General features: G+C 51.0%; 7 protein-coding genes across 7 annotated transcripts; 5 read left to right on the top strand and 2 right to left on the bottom strand.

The window, feature by feature from the left end:
• Positions 1-105: 105 nt before the first annotated feature.
• On the top strand, positions 106-2,071 carry VTP21DRAFT_10582 (uncharacterized protein; the record flags this gene model as incomplete). The annotated part of the gene is made up of 7 exons (XM_069389934.1): positions 106-539; positions 613-802; positions 872-976; positions 1,041-1,112; positions 1,191-1,333; positions 1,404-1,832; positions 1,912-2,071. 7 exons carry the CDS (start codon positions 106-108, stop codon positions 2,069-2,071), a joined length of 1,533 nt encoding a protein of 510 aa, XP_069253205.1.
• Positions 2,072-3,480: 1,409 nt separating this feature from the next.
• On the top strand, positions 3,481-5,318 carry VTP21DRAFT_10581 (uncharacterized protein; the record flags this gene model as incomplete). The annotated part of the gene is made up of 2 exons (XM_069389933.1): positions 3,481-3,924; positions 3,993-5,318. The coding sequence occupies 2 exons, from the start codon at positions 3,481-3,483 to the stop codon at positions 5,316-5,318; spliced, it is 1,770 nt and encodes a 589-aa protein (XP_069253204.1).
• A 477-nt stretch (positions 5,319-5,795) lies between these two features.
• On the top strand, positions 5,796-7,118 carry VTP21DRAFT_10580 (uncharacterized protein; the record flags this gene model as incomplete). The annotated part of the gene is made up of 1 exon (XM_069389932.1): positions 5,796-7,118. One exon carries the CDS (start codon positions 5,796-5,798, stop codon positions 7,116-7,118), a length of 1,323 nt encoding a protein of 440 aa, XP_069253203.1.
• Positions 7,119-7,366: 248 nt separating this feature from the next.
• Positions 7,367-7,955, top strand: VTP21DRAFT_10579 (uncharacterized protein; the record flags this gene model as incomplete). The annotated part of the gene is made up of 3 exons (XM_069389930.1): positions 7,367-7,406; positions 7,462-7,553; positions 7,614-7,955. 3 exons carry the CDS (start codon positions 7,367-7,369, stop codon positions 7,953-7,955), a joined length of 474 nt encoding a protein of 157 aa, XP_069253202.1.
• A 183-nt stretch (positions 7,956-8,138) lies between these two features.
• On the bottom strand, positions 8,139-8,826 carry VTP21DRAFT_10578 (uncharacterized protein; the record flags this gene model as incomplete). The annotated part of the gene is made up of 2 exons (XM_069389929.1): positions 8,139-8,750; positions 8,815-8,826. The coding sequence occupies 2 exons, from the start codon at positions 8,824-8,826 to the stop codon at positions 8,139-8,141; spliced, it is 624 nt and encodes a 207-aa protein (XP_069253201.1).
• A 573-nt stretch (positions 8,827-9,399) lies between these two features.
• Positions 9,400-11,325, bottom strand: VTP21DRAFT_10577 (uncharacterized protein; the record flags this gene model as incomplete). Its single annotated transcript, XM_069389928.1, has 5 exons — positions 9,400-10,001; positions 10,070-10,184; positions 10,386-10,601; positions 10,667-10,848; positions 11,211-11,325. The coding sequence occupies 5 exons, from the start codon at positions 11,323-11,325 to the stop codon at positions 9,400-9,402; spliced, it is 1,230 nt and encodes a 409-aa protein (XP_069253200.1).
• Positions 11,326-11,628: 303 nt separating this feature from the next.
• Positions 11,629-13,838, top strand: VTP21DRAFT_10576 (uncharacterized protein; the record flags this gene model as incomplete). Its single annotated transcript, XM_069389927.1, has 5 exons — positions 11,629-11,691; positions 11,758-11,956; positions 12,018-12,139; positions 12,205-13,429; positions 13,501-13,838. The coding sequence occupies 5 exons, from the start codon at positions 11,629-11,631 to the stop codon at positions 13,836-13,838; spliced, it is 1,947 nt and encodes a 648-aa protein (XP_069253199.1).
• Between the last annotated feature and the right edge of the window lie 191 nt (positions 13,839-14,029).

The raw sequence follows: 14,029 nt of genomic DNA, 5'->3' as shown, positions 1-14,029 counted from the left end.
GCGCACTTGGGTTGGGCAGGCTGCTCTCCAAGCATGCGGGAATGAGTTTATAAACATGACTTTCGCGCCTGGATTTCGTCCAGCTCACTTCCACACAACATTAGCATGATGGATTCCTTCTTCAATGATCTTTTGCGCCTTTCATGGCCCCCCACCGGGTGGGGTCAACTCATTTCGAACCTCCGGTCTAATGATCCCCTTACTGTGGGCGCAAGTCTTTTCGCCACTGTCTTTGCTATGAAGTACGGCTATTCGATCGTTTACGAGAAATTCTTCTCTCCGCTTCGCCACATTCCAGGGCCATTTCACTTACGAGTAACGGGCCTTACCACGTTGCTGGGCGTGATAAAAGGGAATAGCTATGAGTATTTGAAAAAGCTTCACGAGCAATATGGTCCCGTGGTGGTCTACAATCCCGGGTGCGTTTCATTCACTAGTCCAAGTGCTTTACAGCAAATCTTGAGGAAGGATGATTTTCCCAAAGGGCCTAATTACGAAAAACTTCAAGGGTCGCATGGCGAAGACATCTTCACCTTAACGTGAGTGTTCACCCCCTCTTTTCTACGTCAGTGGCGCGTGAAGAGTGCTAAAATCATATTCTATCGCGCATAGAGACAAGAGCAGGCACAAAGTCTTGCGAAGAATGCTCTCGCCTGCTTTTTCCATTAGCTCTCTCAATATGCTCGAGACCTTCTTCCAGAGCTGTATGCAAGAACTGGTGGAGCATGTAAGGGCGGAGTGTCAGAGTCAAGGAGGAGAGGCCGCCATCGATATGTACCTATTGACGCAGCGCTTGGCATTGGTATGGGTGGAAGTTGGTCTAGCGATAACCTCATTCCCCCCCTGGATTTAATTCGGTTTAATTTCTTAGGATATCATTGGCGAAACGGCATTTGGGACCCCTTTCAATCTAGTGTCGAAGGGCGAGCATCCGCTGCCAGATAACATTCGCTATCTCATGCAAGGTGCCATGCTGGTAAGGCCAGGTTGAACTGAAGGCGTTGTTGTTCTTAAACTTATTCAAAGAGCCTGAAACACAGGAATCGGTCTTCCCGTTCATTCGGTATATCCCTGTGCTGAACGGAAGTAAGCAGGAAGCAGAGATTGACAGTGTTAGTATTTCACGTTGAACGCGCAAGGGGTCCTCGCGGCAGAATTGCTGACTATTTTACCCCCTCTATTTTTCACAGCATATGCGTAAAATCATCACCGACCGCAGAAACTCAGCAGATGCCAAGCGGACGGATATCTTGCAATTATTGCTAGATGCACAGGACCCAGAAGCGCAGGCGTTGACCGACAATCAGGTTCGAGCACAGGTGGAAATTTTCTTGTGAGGAAGAAAACGCATGGATGGAACATGGAATGCAACTTCTCGCTCTTATCTGCTTTATCCTAACTAGGTTTGCGGGAAGTGAGACCACTTCAGGCACCCTGTTCTTTATTCTGCTTTTGTTGCTTCGGCACAAGTCCGTTCTGGCACGCCTTCTCGAGGAGATCGACCGTGTTCTGCCTGATCGATCCTGCGACATTCCTTCCCATAACGCCATCAAGCACCTCCCTTACCTCAATGCGGTGATCAATGAGGGGCTCCGCGTCCGGCCCGTGACGGAGTTGGGCGTGATCCGCCATTTGACCAAGCCTGCGACCGTGGAGGGGTACCATCTGCCTGCGGGCACCAACGTGATAGCCAATTTTCCCATCGCTCACAAGAACAAACAGATATGGGGCGCGGATGCGCACGAGTTCAAGCCGGAGAGATTTTTAGAGGATTACCCGCGAGAGGCGTACATGCCATTTAGCAGTGGGACGCGCAACTGTATCGGGAAAAAGTAAGCTTCCTTTTAAAAGATTACCCTGGACCTCCTCTCATTTGGGTGGGGCATTCATTGGCTCCTTTTTGAATTCTAGCTTTGCTTTGATGGAGCTCCGGATGGCCCTGGTCACCCTGCTGCACTGCTTCGAGTTTGAAGATATCCAAGGGCAGCCCGAAGAGATAGTCAACTACATCACCGTGGGATTAAGATCGAACCGCTATCGCATGCGCGTTCGCCCGCGCCATTCGTCATGAGCTTCGAGAGCCAATCCCATCTACCCCAACATGTGTTTATATGTATTGCAACCTATATTACTACCATTACCACTCTTCCTATGTAAAACAAGCTGCTGAGAATCCAGACAATAAAGAGATTGATTTGGTGACACCTCTTGGAAGCTTAAAGTCCTTTGAGCTACCTTGCAAACTCTGGTGTTCCATTCAACCTTATGGAATGCGGATATTGTTATTTCCGCGAAAGATGCTATGCCAGAAGTGTCCCCCCCTTGGTTCTTGTAACTCGTCATTTCTGATTTGGAAATTCTGGGATTTTTCCAAACACGGGATGCTACAACGCAAAACTCAATTACGACGGTAGAGATAGAACCAAATAGCAAACTAATCTATAGCGTATTTTCATTTCTGTCCACAGCGCCAACGTCTGGTAATAGAGAGGCCCGGGCTATCTGGCCTATGGCGTTCATGGCTGGCCCCAGGATGAATGGACTCGATCTTTGAGTGGTTCTCTGGATGCGAGCATAGGACTTCCCTTCCAGGTCTAACCATGGGACTCATGGGCCCAAGGCTTAAAAGCCACTTCCATCCTCCCTTCTATTGCCCCTTCATACCTGTTTATTAGGATTCCGGCGCATGGCTGAGCATTGGCCCCCCTATGAAACCAATGGCAAGTATATTTGATTTGTTTTTCATGTGCCTCCCGTCAAATGCAAGCCCTACAGCCGATGGCATTCCGTGAAATGAAGAGCTGCAGCCACTAAGAGCAGACGCACTCTGCCAATGGGCCCTTGCAATGCTGCACTCGATACTTACGCACCACCACTGCGGTTCTACGCAAATGGGCGCCTGGGTTCGGAGAGGCGGTGAGCCTCATGGAGTAGCGCGGCTGATCAAGCTAGCCGCTTTTTAAGGTTCTATCTTCCCATGCCGGTGGGGCCGTGCTGGCCTCAGAGCCTCTCTCCCCTCCGCAGCGGTTTCACATGAGCGAGCAGGCCTTCCCGCATGGCCGCCCTTGGGCTAGCCTGGGGAGGGCGGGCCAGGCTGAGGCGCGCGGCTGGCCCTCTCCCGGCCCCTTGAACTTAGGGTGGAATCCGGCGAGCTTGTGTCACGCTCATTTTGACTCATCAAGAAGCTTTGTGTGGAGGAGAGGGAGGGGGTGACCCCTCGCAAGGGGAAGGAAAAATCGGAGAAAAGTGACGTTCACGTTCCTTGACTTTCTGGGCCAGGATTGGCGATTTGAGCCACTCGCCTGAGCTTCACTGCTCCCGTTTCTCTTTCCCCCCTCTTTCTCTCCCATATCCGCATTTCCCTGGCCACAGTTAGAGAAGCCTCGCATCCACTCGCCATTCCCGCCGCTGCACGGATATATTGAGCTTGCTTTCTTCCATCATCGCCTCTACGCAACCTATCTAGAACCGTCTTCGTGAATGAATTTTGGCATTGGTTCCTCAGGCAAGCGCTATGAATACCGTCTCTCCCCCGATGCCATTCGCAATGCCCGTCGCCTCTTACATCCTCCGGCCTCCTCCTCCTCCATATCCCAGCTCCGCCGATCCTCGGTCGACTCGACCCCGGCCTTGCATAGCGGCCGCCCCTCGGTAATTTCCGTCCCCAATCTCGTCATGCGCCTCCGCCTAGCGCACGAGCACGCGGCTCACATAGTCGACCTCTCGGGTCAAAATCTGGGCCACCAGAAGTTGGCCATTCTCGCCAACTACCTTGCCGGCCGCACCCACCCGTACACGGTCACGCGCGAAGGTCGGTTGGTGACGCGACCACCATGTGTGTGGATCCGAGTCATGGATCTCTCGGGCAACAATTTGGGCACCCATGGAGCACAGATGCTTAGCGAGGTACTCGTCTCCAATCAGGTAACATGAGCATGCTTCAGGATGCTGACCCATTCCTTTGTCTTAATGTCATCTCTGGAGATCATTAGGCGCGTATTGATACTCTTAACATTTCAAGTAATAGGCTTGGCGTTGAAGGGGTGAGACGCCTTGCCGTTGGGATCATCAACAACCGCACCCTGCGTACGCTAGACCTCAGCGAGAATTTCATCGGCAATGAGGGCGTCACGCTTTTGTTCGATGCCCTCATTGCGGGCACCGAGAGCGGCCTGCGCCGCCTCATCCTCAACAAGAACAACATCACGGACGTGGGTGCCCACTCCATCGGCAATATCCTTGCCGCCACCGGGCTGCGCTCCCTCCACCTGGCCCACAACAAGATCTCGAGGGTGGGGGCCATCGACCTGGGGCGCGGGCTCCACGGCGCCACCGTGCTGCGCGATCTGAACTTGGATGGGAATTTGATTCGCGCGGAGGGCGGGCTAGAGATTGGACGGGGGCTCCACCACTGCTGTGTCCTCACCTCCCTGAACCTGACGGACACGCTCATCACGGACGAAGGCGTGGCCACGCTCGCGGAGGCGCTCCCCAGTTCTCGCCTGAGGACGCTGGTGCTGCACGAGTGCTGTCTGGGCAACGCTGGAGTCACCACGTTGGCCGCCGCTCTCCCCACCACCTCCACCCTCGAACACCTGGTGCTCTCCTCGAACCTCATCACGGATGCGGGCATCGCCGCGCTCGCAAAATCCCTCAAGCTGAACCGCAGCCTCCGAAGTATCAACCTGGCGTTCAACGACCTGTCGGACGAGGCCATCTCTATGTTCGAGGAGGTCCTCGCCGTGAACACCACGCTGTGCGAGCTTGGCTTTTCCCATGGAAGATGCTTGGGCGGGGGAATCACCACGCTCAGAGCGCGTTCCCCGCCGCCGCCATCCCGGGGGTCCGAGCTTTTGGCCGGGAGGACCCCCACGGGGAGCGAGAGAAGAGCCTCCCTCAGCGGGTGGAGCGACGCTACGACGCGAGTGCACCGCCTCCTGGCCGCCAATTTGGAGCTTGCCGAAGGACGCCGCTCCCTGGTGTTCCATATGATTGCTGCGGCTCGTATCCTGCTGCACGCGCAACCCTTGGAGCCGGGGCCCAATCTGGCGGCTCTCCCTCCCGAGGTTTTGGAGCACATCCTGCGTGCGATGAATACCAGCCCTCGTCTCCTCTCCGATGACCAGGTGGCGCAAATTTTGGAGTATGCGAAGAGCTTTGCAGGTGCATGGAGATACGATCCCGACGAGACCGATTTCGGGAAGGACGAGGACGAATATGTGCTGGAGGCGTGTGGGTGCGAGAGGGGCGACAGAGGAGAGGCGAGGAGTGAGTTACAGGCGAGAGAGAGATTTCTCAGCTCCATACCGTTGATCTGAATCTTTTCAACCCCCCCCCCCCCCTCCCCCTCCCCCGCATATGCTTTGATTCGCGCTTCTACTTGATTTGATTGTTTTCCCCTATTGTGCTGCGTTGCTTAATACGCCTTTTAATTGTTTGTGAATGTTTTTGTTCTTATTTATTCCGCGCTTTGTTTTTTCTGTGTCGAACTCTCAACCCAAATTTTTCATTTTTCCACATATAGTGATAATTGTCTTAACTAATTTTGATCCAAGCCAAGAAGGTTACTCCAATATAAAAGAATTGCAGCTAGGGAGGGAAGGGCGAGAAATAAAATGACGGGTGAAAAATAAAAGGGAATGGCAAGGCGGCCGCGTTTAAAATATCGGTTGAACCGTTGGTTATTGCTCATTCCTGAATCCCATTCGAGCCTCTGCTATTCTGATTGACCCAATGGGTTCCCTCCCCCCCCTGAGAGGTCGACACCCTACCGATACCCATAGTATATCCTCAACATGCAGACGGCCGTGATAGCATGGTCATTTCGTCCGAGAGCCCATTCGCTTCCCACCCCGCAGGCTACCCCTCCCTCGCTCTCCCCTCCACCCCGGCGCGATTCGCTCGCCACCCCCCCTCACTCGATCTTCAAATCCGAATCCCGCAGCCCATTAGTGCAGAACTATAGGGCAGAGGAGCAAGAGAGGGCCGACATCGATGACGAGGCAAATCAATCGACGCCATCCCTGGCGCTCCCATCTGTACCCCCGCCATCAATTGTGTCGGAGGCGAAGCATGCCCCACCCGCCAAGGATGCAGAGAGAAAGGTGAATGAAAAGGCGGTGTTGGGGCTTCTGAGTGAATCGAGACGTGTGCATTTAATTCATTTTCCAAGCTTGCTCGTGTGCCTTGCCGCGACCGGATTCCTAATTGCCACCAATGCACAAACCCTCAAGCCTAGTGCTACCAATGGGCCCGAGGACAGCCGCGTTTTTTGGGTGGATACATCCTGGCAGCTTGCCAGCACCTCCCTCTTTTTTGTCACGGTCGTGAGCCATCCTCAGCGCGCTTCACAGCTTTGGCGGGTGATCCGGAGGATGGTTGAGCAGCGGAAGTCCACGCGGGGAAAGGGAGCCGTGGCAAACACAAAGACCGCGGAGCCGAGTTGGCTCCGACGGGATAGTGGGTGGGTCGGCACAAACACCTCTTTGCCCATTTCTCAGTCTATTTCTCAGTCCCCCTCGTCGCCAAGCGTTCCGTCCCGAGCCTCGCATTTGACGACGGCGGGCCATGAAAGAAGACATCGCTCGAGGCCCTGTCGCCACTCTCGGCACCGCAATTCACACCATCACCGGTGCCATCGTCACCACCATCGCCACCACGCTCACCGCCGAGCATCGAGCCACGCGCTGCGCAGGCACCCTCACCGCGCTTCCTCAAATCATGTTCACCGATGCAGCCTCTCTGAACGGCCTGCTTCGGCGGCTGCACAGAATGTGTCTCTATCCTCGCAGCCTCCTCTCACCCATCGCCCGGAACATATGAATCTTACTCACGATCCAAGCCTCTCGCTGCTTCCGGGGTTGCTGCTTCACGCCATCGCAATCAACGTTGCGAGTCTTACCCAGTACCCCATCTCATTGCTGATGTGGACCCACCCTCCGTCATCCGTCAAGGAGTTTTCAGCGTGGGGAGGACTCTATGCCTGCGGCATTGTGGCCTCGGCCGCCTCCCTCTTTGCCGTCGGGGTCTCGGCATGGCACAGGAGGTGGATCAAAAGCTTGAGGAAGGCGATTCAGACGCGATCATCCCATTTGGAAAGAGTGGTGGTGGAGAGATAATCCCGTGATAGGGGCTCCTTAATTGATTCAAGGCCACCATTTTTACGTGATGTAACGGCTCTATTTTGAAATAAAGTTTTTTATTCTTTCTATATTCTCTCCCCCGCTCACAAGGTTCCAACTCCTATATTTTTTCTGTGTGGAAAACCATAAGGCCGTCTGTCTGTTTGGACCGTTTCTTTCTGTCATATGCCTTCAAACCCTCTGATCGTCTGTGATTTGGTTTAATTGATTTTGGGATACTCGCAATGTCACGCTACTACAATGAATTGACGGAATTAATGCAAGGTAACCTCCGCCCCCATCCTCTCCTTAACCCCACACGCGTGCTGACCTACGCCAGATACCTATCTCGAGTTCTTCTCGAGTCGACAGGAGGCCGCGTTTGGATTCGATGATGACCTGGAGTACTGCCCCATTCTGACGACAGAGGAGGTATGCATCGGAGCCACTTCTGTCCATTGGTATTGACTCACAAAGTATGGGTGGATGTAGTTGGCTCAGCTGCAATTGCAGCATGATTCTCAGCCTTCCCCTTTTCCGGCCCAAGAGCTGGGCGTGGCCAGCCCTCCCCACGTCGTATCTGCTTCCAACGAGTCGGCCGCCACCACCCCATCTCAAGCACCGGACTCCTCGCCCGTCCCCCCCAAATTTAAGCTATTCAAGACCTCCACCACGGAAGCCGCCACGATGCCAGCCGTCACTTTTGCTACAGAAGCCGCCCTTCAGGCACGTACCAACCCACCTCACGAATATAGCAAGTATGTGTTTCCTTGCGAGAATCCCCCTTCCCCCTCCCAAAAGGTGGGAGGCGGGGGAGACATTTCCGTGCGTTGATGCCATTCAATCTGCACCTTAGCCATGACTCTGCTGACACACACATTCATTATATGTATATGTATCTTTATATATATTCATGGGTCAAAACGACTATCCTCGGTTGAGACATGTAATAAAGTATCATAAATGGATCGCCTTGGATCGACGTATATACGCTTGGATATCAGACTTGAGCTCGGCCTAAGTGAGCAAGCTCTCCCAGAAAAGCCCCTCGTAGCGGTGCAAAAATTTGGCGGCTTGGGTGGCCGACGTCGCCACTTGGGCGCCACTCTGCTTCCGGAGCTCCTCCTCTAACAATGGCAACACCTTCTCCTCCAACCCCGAGTCCGCCCCGAAGAAGGCAAAGAACTCCACATCCTCCAGCCGGTATCCGTCTCGGAGTGCAGCTGCGAGCCGTCTGCAGTAGAGGCCCCATTCCTCGAGATTCGTGACCATCGCGACCAAGACGTCGACAAGAGTGCCCTGGGCGGCGAGCCACGAGAGATAGTGTGGGTAGCATTGAGCAAGTGGATGCGGTTCCAAATTCGCGGGCTCTTCGCCCAGCTGTGTCGCAAATCTTTCAAGAAGCTGCATGGCATGGAGTTCTCCCGCAGCAAGGAATTCAAAGAAGTCGGACGCCGCCGGAAACCGCTTTGCGAGGGTCAGGAAAGAGATGTGATCGGAAGCGAGGATGGCCCGCTGATTAACTACCACTTTCCATAGGGACGCAGAGGGCAAGGAGGCAGCCTCAACTTGGGTGAGAAAATGGGGGGGCTGAGGAGTGAGCTGAGACTTGATGTTGGCTATCAGATCCTAGCACCATAAAAATAGGTGAGCAAACAGGAAGTCCCTTTGGCTACGATGTTGCTATGCAAACCTTGGCGCTCATTTCTGTGAACAGGTTAGATGTTCTGGGACGTCGAGAGAAAATGCCGTGAGAATGACACGAAACCGAGAGAACAGTCCTCGAGATGGTTCGCGATTTCGGAGTTCGAAGCGGAAAAGGATGTGAGACTTGAGGACTGGGTGATCGTGGTCTTCAAAAGCAGGTGGGCGATAACGCCTGCAGCTTTTAGTGAGCAAGTGGCACTATGGGAAAGGAATGAAGGGAAAGGGATGAAGGGAAAGGGATGATAGGTAGTAACGAGTCATTGATTTACTAAAACATATCGAACAAAAAGACCAAAAAGACACCTTAAAAATTCACAGAAATGAGGAAAAGTGAAAAAAGAAATATATATAAAAAGCGCTAACGAGAAAGCAAGAAAAGAAAGCCAACACGCTCTCCAATGCAAAAAAAAGAGTAAGTAGGGGGTGAGAGAATAGATTCCTTTTTTTCTTTACCCTGAAACTTTGGCAGCTTTAAACAAATCCAGTCAAAAAAAAAAAAATGAAGAAGAAATATCCACAGAAATTATGAAAAATATCCACAAGTATGCTCATCGCATAAGGCCCTCTCTAGTTACCATCCACTCCGTTGGCAATCTGCTGCCCTCCACCGTTCTGTCGATGCGCTCCTCCCTGATGCTGCTGCTGCTGCTGCTGATGGAAGTGATCGATAACCCCCCCGGTGGTGATAGCCACCACGCTGATACCCGCCTCGATGATACCCGCCTCGACCTCCACCGCCGCGACGATAACCACCACGGCGGCCGGCATCTGCCTGCCCAAACGTCTCCATGTTCAGTCGTCGCTCCTCATTGGCCCGCTGTCTGCGATCTTGCGAGGAGCGTGTTGTTTCCTTCGATTCGCAAGAGATGTTGTCGAAGAACGACTTCTTCTTGTCATAGAAGGGCTCCGACGGGATCTCCACTACGTCGTTACTTTGGCCGCCAGCCCCATCCTCCTCCGCAACATGGCCCCCCGTCTCCGTCGTAGCCTTGCGAACAATCTCGCTCTTGTCAAATTTGGCATTGGCAGACTCAAAGTCGAAGTCTGACGTGGGAACATTCACGGGTCGTGGAGCATAGCGACGCTGGCCCCCACGTCCGCCGCGTCGATGATGCGAGGGCTGATACTGCTGGTTGCGGGTTTCATTCTGATTTTGCATGCGGATGCCTTGGTCTATTGGGTGGAAAAAGGGTCATAAATTCTCAAGGAAAGAACCATTTTAGAAGATTTGCTTAAATCACCTTTGTTTTCCTTCCCCATATTGATTCCGCTAATCTTTTTCGCCAGCTGTTCTACCGACTCTGCGGTTGGCGCCTGCGATTTTCTTGCCTCGTCCGCATCAGCCGCATTGACGTTCTATGTAAGCGTGAGAACAAGGAGAGGTCAGTGACCATCAACTCAGAGAAATGGAAACAAGTATCCAAAACGGTCAGTAGGAAGGCAGTAGAAGATATTATCCTCATATATCATTAGGACAAGGAGTAATACATCCAAAGTATTCATCATCTCGTAGAAATAGGGCTCCATAACGGAACAAACACCGCCCTTGATAATTACCTGTTGTGTAGTCGCGTCAACCGCGGGGCCCCCGAATTGCTGTGCATGCTGCGGCTGCTGCCAGTAAGCTTGTGGCTGCTGCTGCTGCCATCCGGGGGCATTCGCCATGTAGGGGTTAGGTGCATAAGGCTGTGATGGAGGGATGTTACCCATCATAGGTGGATGCTGTTGATAGCCCCCTTGTAAGCCTGGTTGTGCTGAAGTTGGTGCTGTTGTCTAATAAAAGTACGTATGCATAAACATGGATGAATTCAAGATACCGTGATACCACTAGATCTTACCCCAACAATGGCCGGATCATTTGGGACTTGGGGTTGCTGTGGTTGCGGGGCAGCTGGTGACTCAAAAACTTGAAGATCTTTTACATCGGCGCCTCGAAACACAATATATTCGAAGACATTATCAGAAGGCGGGATCTCTTCTGCCGGATTTCCCTTTCGACCCTCGGTACCGAATGAGCGGACTAAAAATAGGGATAAGTGGTTAGGACATGACTTGTACACGATCAATAAAGAGGTTTAAAAAAATTCTAGAATAACGAAGAGGATTCGTCATCATGGCCACTAAATTTTCAGCATGGTCATCATGGACATCATTCCATCATCAGCAGATAAGAGAAGAATATAAATGCGCATCCATCCATCCATCCATCAATCCATACAAAAGGATGACCGCCGTATAGAACGCTAAAAACCAGCATCCTAATACGCGTCATAACGCGTTGGGAGGGGAAGCAATAAAAATGGCAATAGATCATGGCAATAATCCTCTCCAATAATTTTAAACCATTTTAAGAGGGAATACAATCAGGAGAGAAGATCTCACCTTGGGCTAAGGAGACAGTGGATTTTTCCGGGTCAATCGCGTGCAAAATGCCAACATATCGGATTAATGAATTGGAAACAAGACTGATTTTAGAGCCTATGAAACTTGAGCTCATCTTGGCTGATTAGAGATAAGGAAAAAGAGAATTCAGGATAAGATGAAAAAAGACTGATGATATGTAGATCCAATTTCCGCGGCTGTTCTCACTTTTTATTTTAGGGGGGGGGGGGAATGGACAATGGATCGAAGAGGGAGTGAGGAGAATGAAAAAACCGAACGATGGTATAAGATTATTCAAAGCCACTCATTAGTTTGATTCCAAATTTCAGCGAACACCACACCGATATAAAACGGAGGTTTTTTTTTGGATAATTGATATAGACCTATACAGAGAAATCGGTAAAATCTTTGTGGAGTGATGGAGCCTCAACAAAATAGTGATGCTGCTAGGGCGGAAAAGGTTTTAGCGGCGCGTAAAAAGGTTTTCCTTTTAAATGAAATTACGCTATTCCTATAGATATTCTCACGTTTAACCCCTTACCCCTAGCTCAAGAAGTTTCAAAAAAAGAAAGACGAGCCTCGCTCTCGATCCCCAAGCTTGGCATCGGTCTCCAGTGTAAGCACAGTAGATCCCCGAACAACGGTGGCGGACAAGCCCAATTCTCCCCGGAGCTCTCTCGAAAAATCTCCTCAACTCCTAATGCTACCCTCATTTACTAACGGCAAATCACCATCGACCACAACTGGTAATGGAAACACCCATGGATAATAGTGTGTCCTAGATGCATCTAACTAAATCGAGTATAGAATTCAACGAGGATGAAAAAAATAGCTCACACGCAAATCAATATCCTCATGAAACTGAGGCAGTAAATGCATTAGCAATAGAAGAAATCGACGCAAGGGATAAATCCGTGCAGTCAAATACGGTAAGTTTTTGCGTTTATTTGAACGTATTGCAAGCTTTATAATATGAAATGTGTTATTGTGTTAGGAGGAAGAAGCTCCACTGGACATTAAAGCGAGATTGAAACTCTTAGAAGAAAATTTGAAGGCTCGTGAGGCGACCATTGGACAACTTAGAGCTAAGAAGCTAACATTAGAAAGGCGGCTAAAAGATGGCGAGGAGCTTTCCAACAAACTGGAGGCCGAGCTGCTCTCTTTACGCGATCAACTCAAATTGTCACAAGAAAGAGAGGCGTCGTTGCACACTCTCGAGAATCAAAGGAACAAGCTGGTGGCGCAGGTGAAAGAACAGGAGGAGACAATCAACCAGAGTCGTGCCGAGAATAGAGCAATGGCAGAAAATGTACAATGTATGAAAACTCTAGTGGAGAGTAAGGAGGAGGAGGTGAATTCTTTGCGCGACCAATTACACAAAACACAACAAGATCTCGCAAATCAGGAGAGCGCCCTGAGCTCTCTCCAGCAAACACTTTCCATTTGCGAGTCCAAGCTCTCCGAAGCAACCTCCGAAAATGAGCACCTCCACTCTCTACGCACCGCGACGGATGCTCTTCGCGAAGAAAACGTCGCGCTGAGTGTCCGAATCCAAGAGACGATGGCCGCGCTGGCAAAGAAGGAGAATCTTGTAGCTGAGCTTTTATCCGAGCGGGATTCACTACAATCGAACCTGGATATCGCGGAGGTGAGCGTAGCTAAACTCTCAATGCGCGTGACAGAAGCCGAAAATAGAGCAGATGTTATGGAAAGCGAAAGGGACGAGGTGCTGAGAGAGATGGAAGAATTAAAGCTAAAGATGGAGGAAGTAAGAACAGAAGGAATAGAGGCCATTAAGCGACTGGAGGGAGAGGTCAGTATTCTAACCGAGCAATTAGAATCAAATAAGACTGGCGATGTCGTTTCCGCCGAAGAACAGGGAATTCTGCTGCCGATTATGCCTAAGGAGGCACATTCAAACCCGCCTGGAATCCTGCTTCCGATTGTTCACAGTGAGAAGATGATACCCGACCCACGATCTGATGGAAAAAACCTAAATCCTGCTCAATCTGACAGAAGCAGCCAGGTAGAGCTCTCTCAAGATGCTGACGCACTACAGGCTCCCACTGAGGCGCTGCAGGATGAAATTCGAGCACTAAAATGGCAGAATCGCGAGCTTTCGAGACAGCTGTCAGAGATGCGTGCCTATGAAGCTGTGGAACTAAATGGGACTGGAAAGAGGGCACTCGGAACAGGCGGTTTGATCTCCGGTGTCTCATGTATTTCATCTATTTTTTTCTCGCATCATAGTAACCAAGCTTTACAAACTCTAATTTAACCCTTTCAATAGCACGCTATAGTAGCTACACTGGAAAGTCCCGCTATTCCATGCCTGCGATCCCGTATAGCCAATCAAGCCATCATAGGATGTTTAGCATGCAGCCCTCGACGTCCGCCACATCGCCGCAATATAGCCAGCAACATTTTCGCCGCGCCTCTTCAGCCTCGACGGGACACTCCTCTTCCGCAGCCACCACCCTGACTTTGCCTCCTACCCCGTCCCACGTTTCCCAAATGAAGAAGAAAACCCCCGATGATTCACTGCTGAGAAATCCTATCAGTGCACTGTATTTTTTGGAGGAGGTACCCAAATGCTCAAGTTGTTTTGGAGAGGTCATTGAGATATGATTTGACCTTGTTTTTCCTTTCCAGCTATATAACCTGTATTTTTGTAGCCATTTTCTATCGCTAATGTATAAATACCTGATCCCCTCGTCTAATGTTGCACCTCGGAGATATACAGCATATTTATATTCGTACAAATAATGATAAATAAGTGAAAATAAAACAAGCTCTTTCCCTAAGCAATATAAACATGG

The sequence above is a fragment of the Calcarisporiella thermophila genome (genome assembly GCF_041956535.1).
Source record: "Calcarisporiella thermophila strain CBS 279.70 unplaced genomic scaffold VTP21scaffold_7, whole genome shotgun sequence".
Classification (NCBI taxonomy): Eukaryota; Fungi; Calcarisporiellomycota; class Calcarisporiellomycetes; order Calcarisporiellales; family Calcarisporiellaceae; genus Calcarisporiella; species Calcarisporiella thermophila.
The sequence above is the reverse complement of the archived record's forward strand: the minus strand, read 5'-3'. Positions and strand labels throughout refer to the sequence as shown.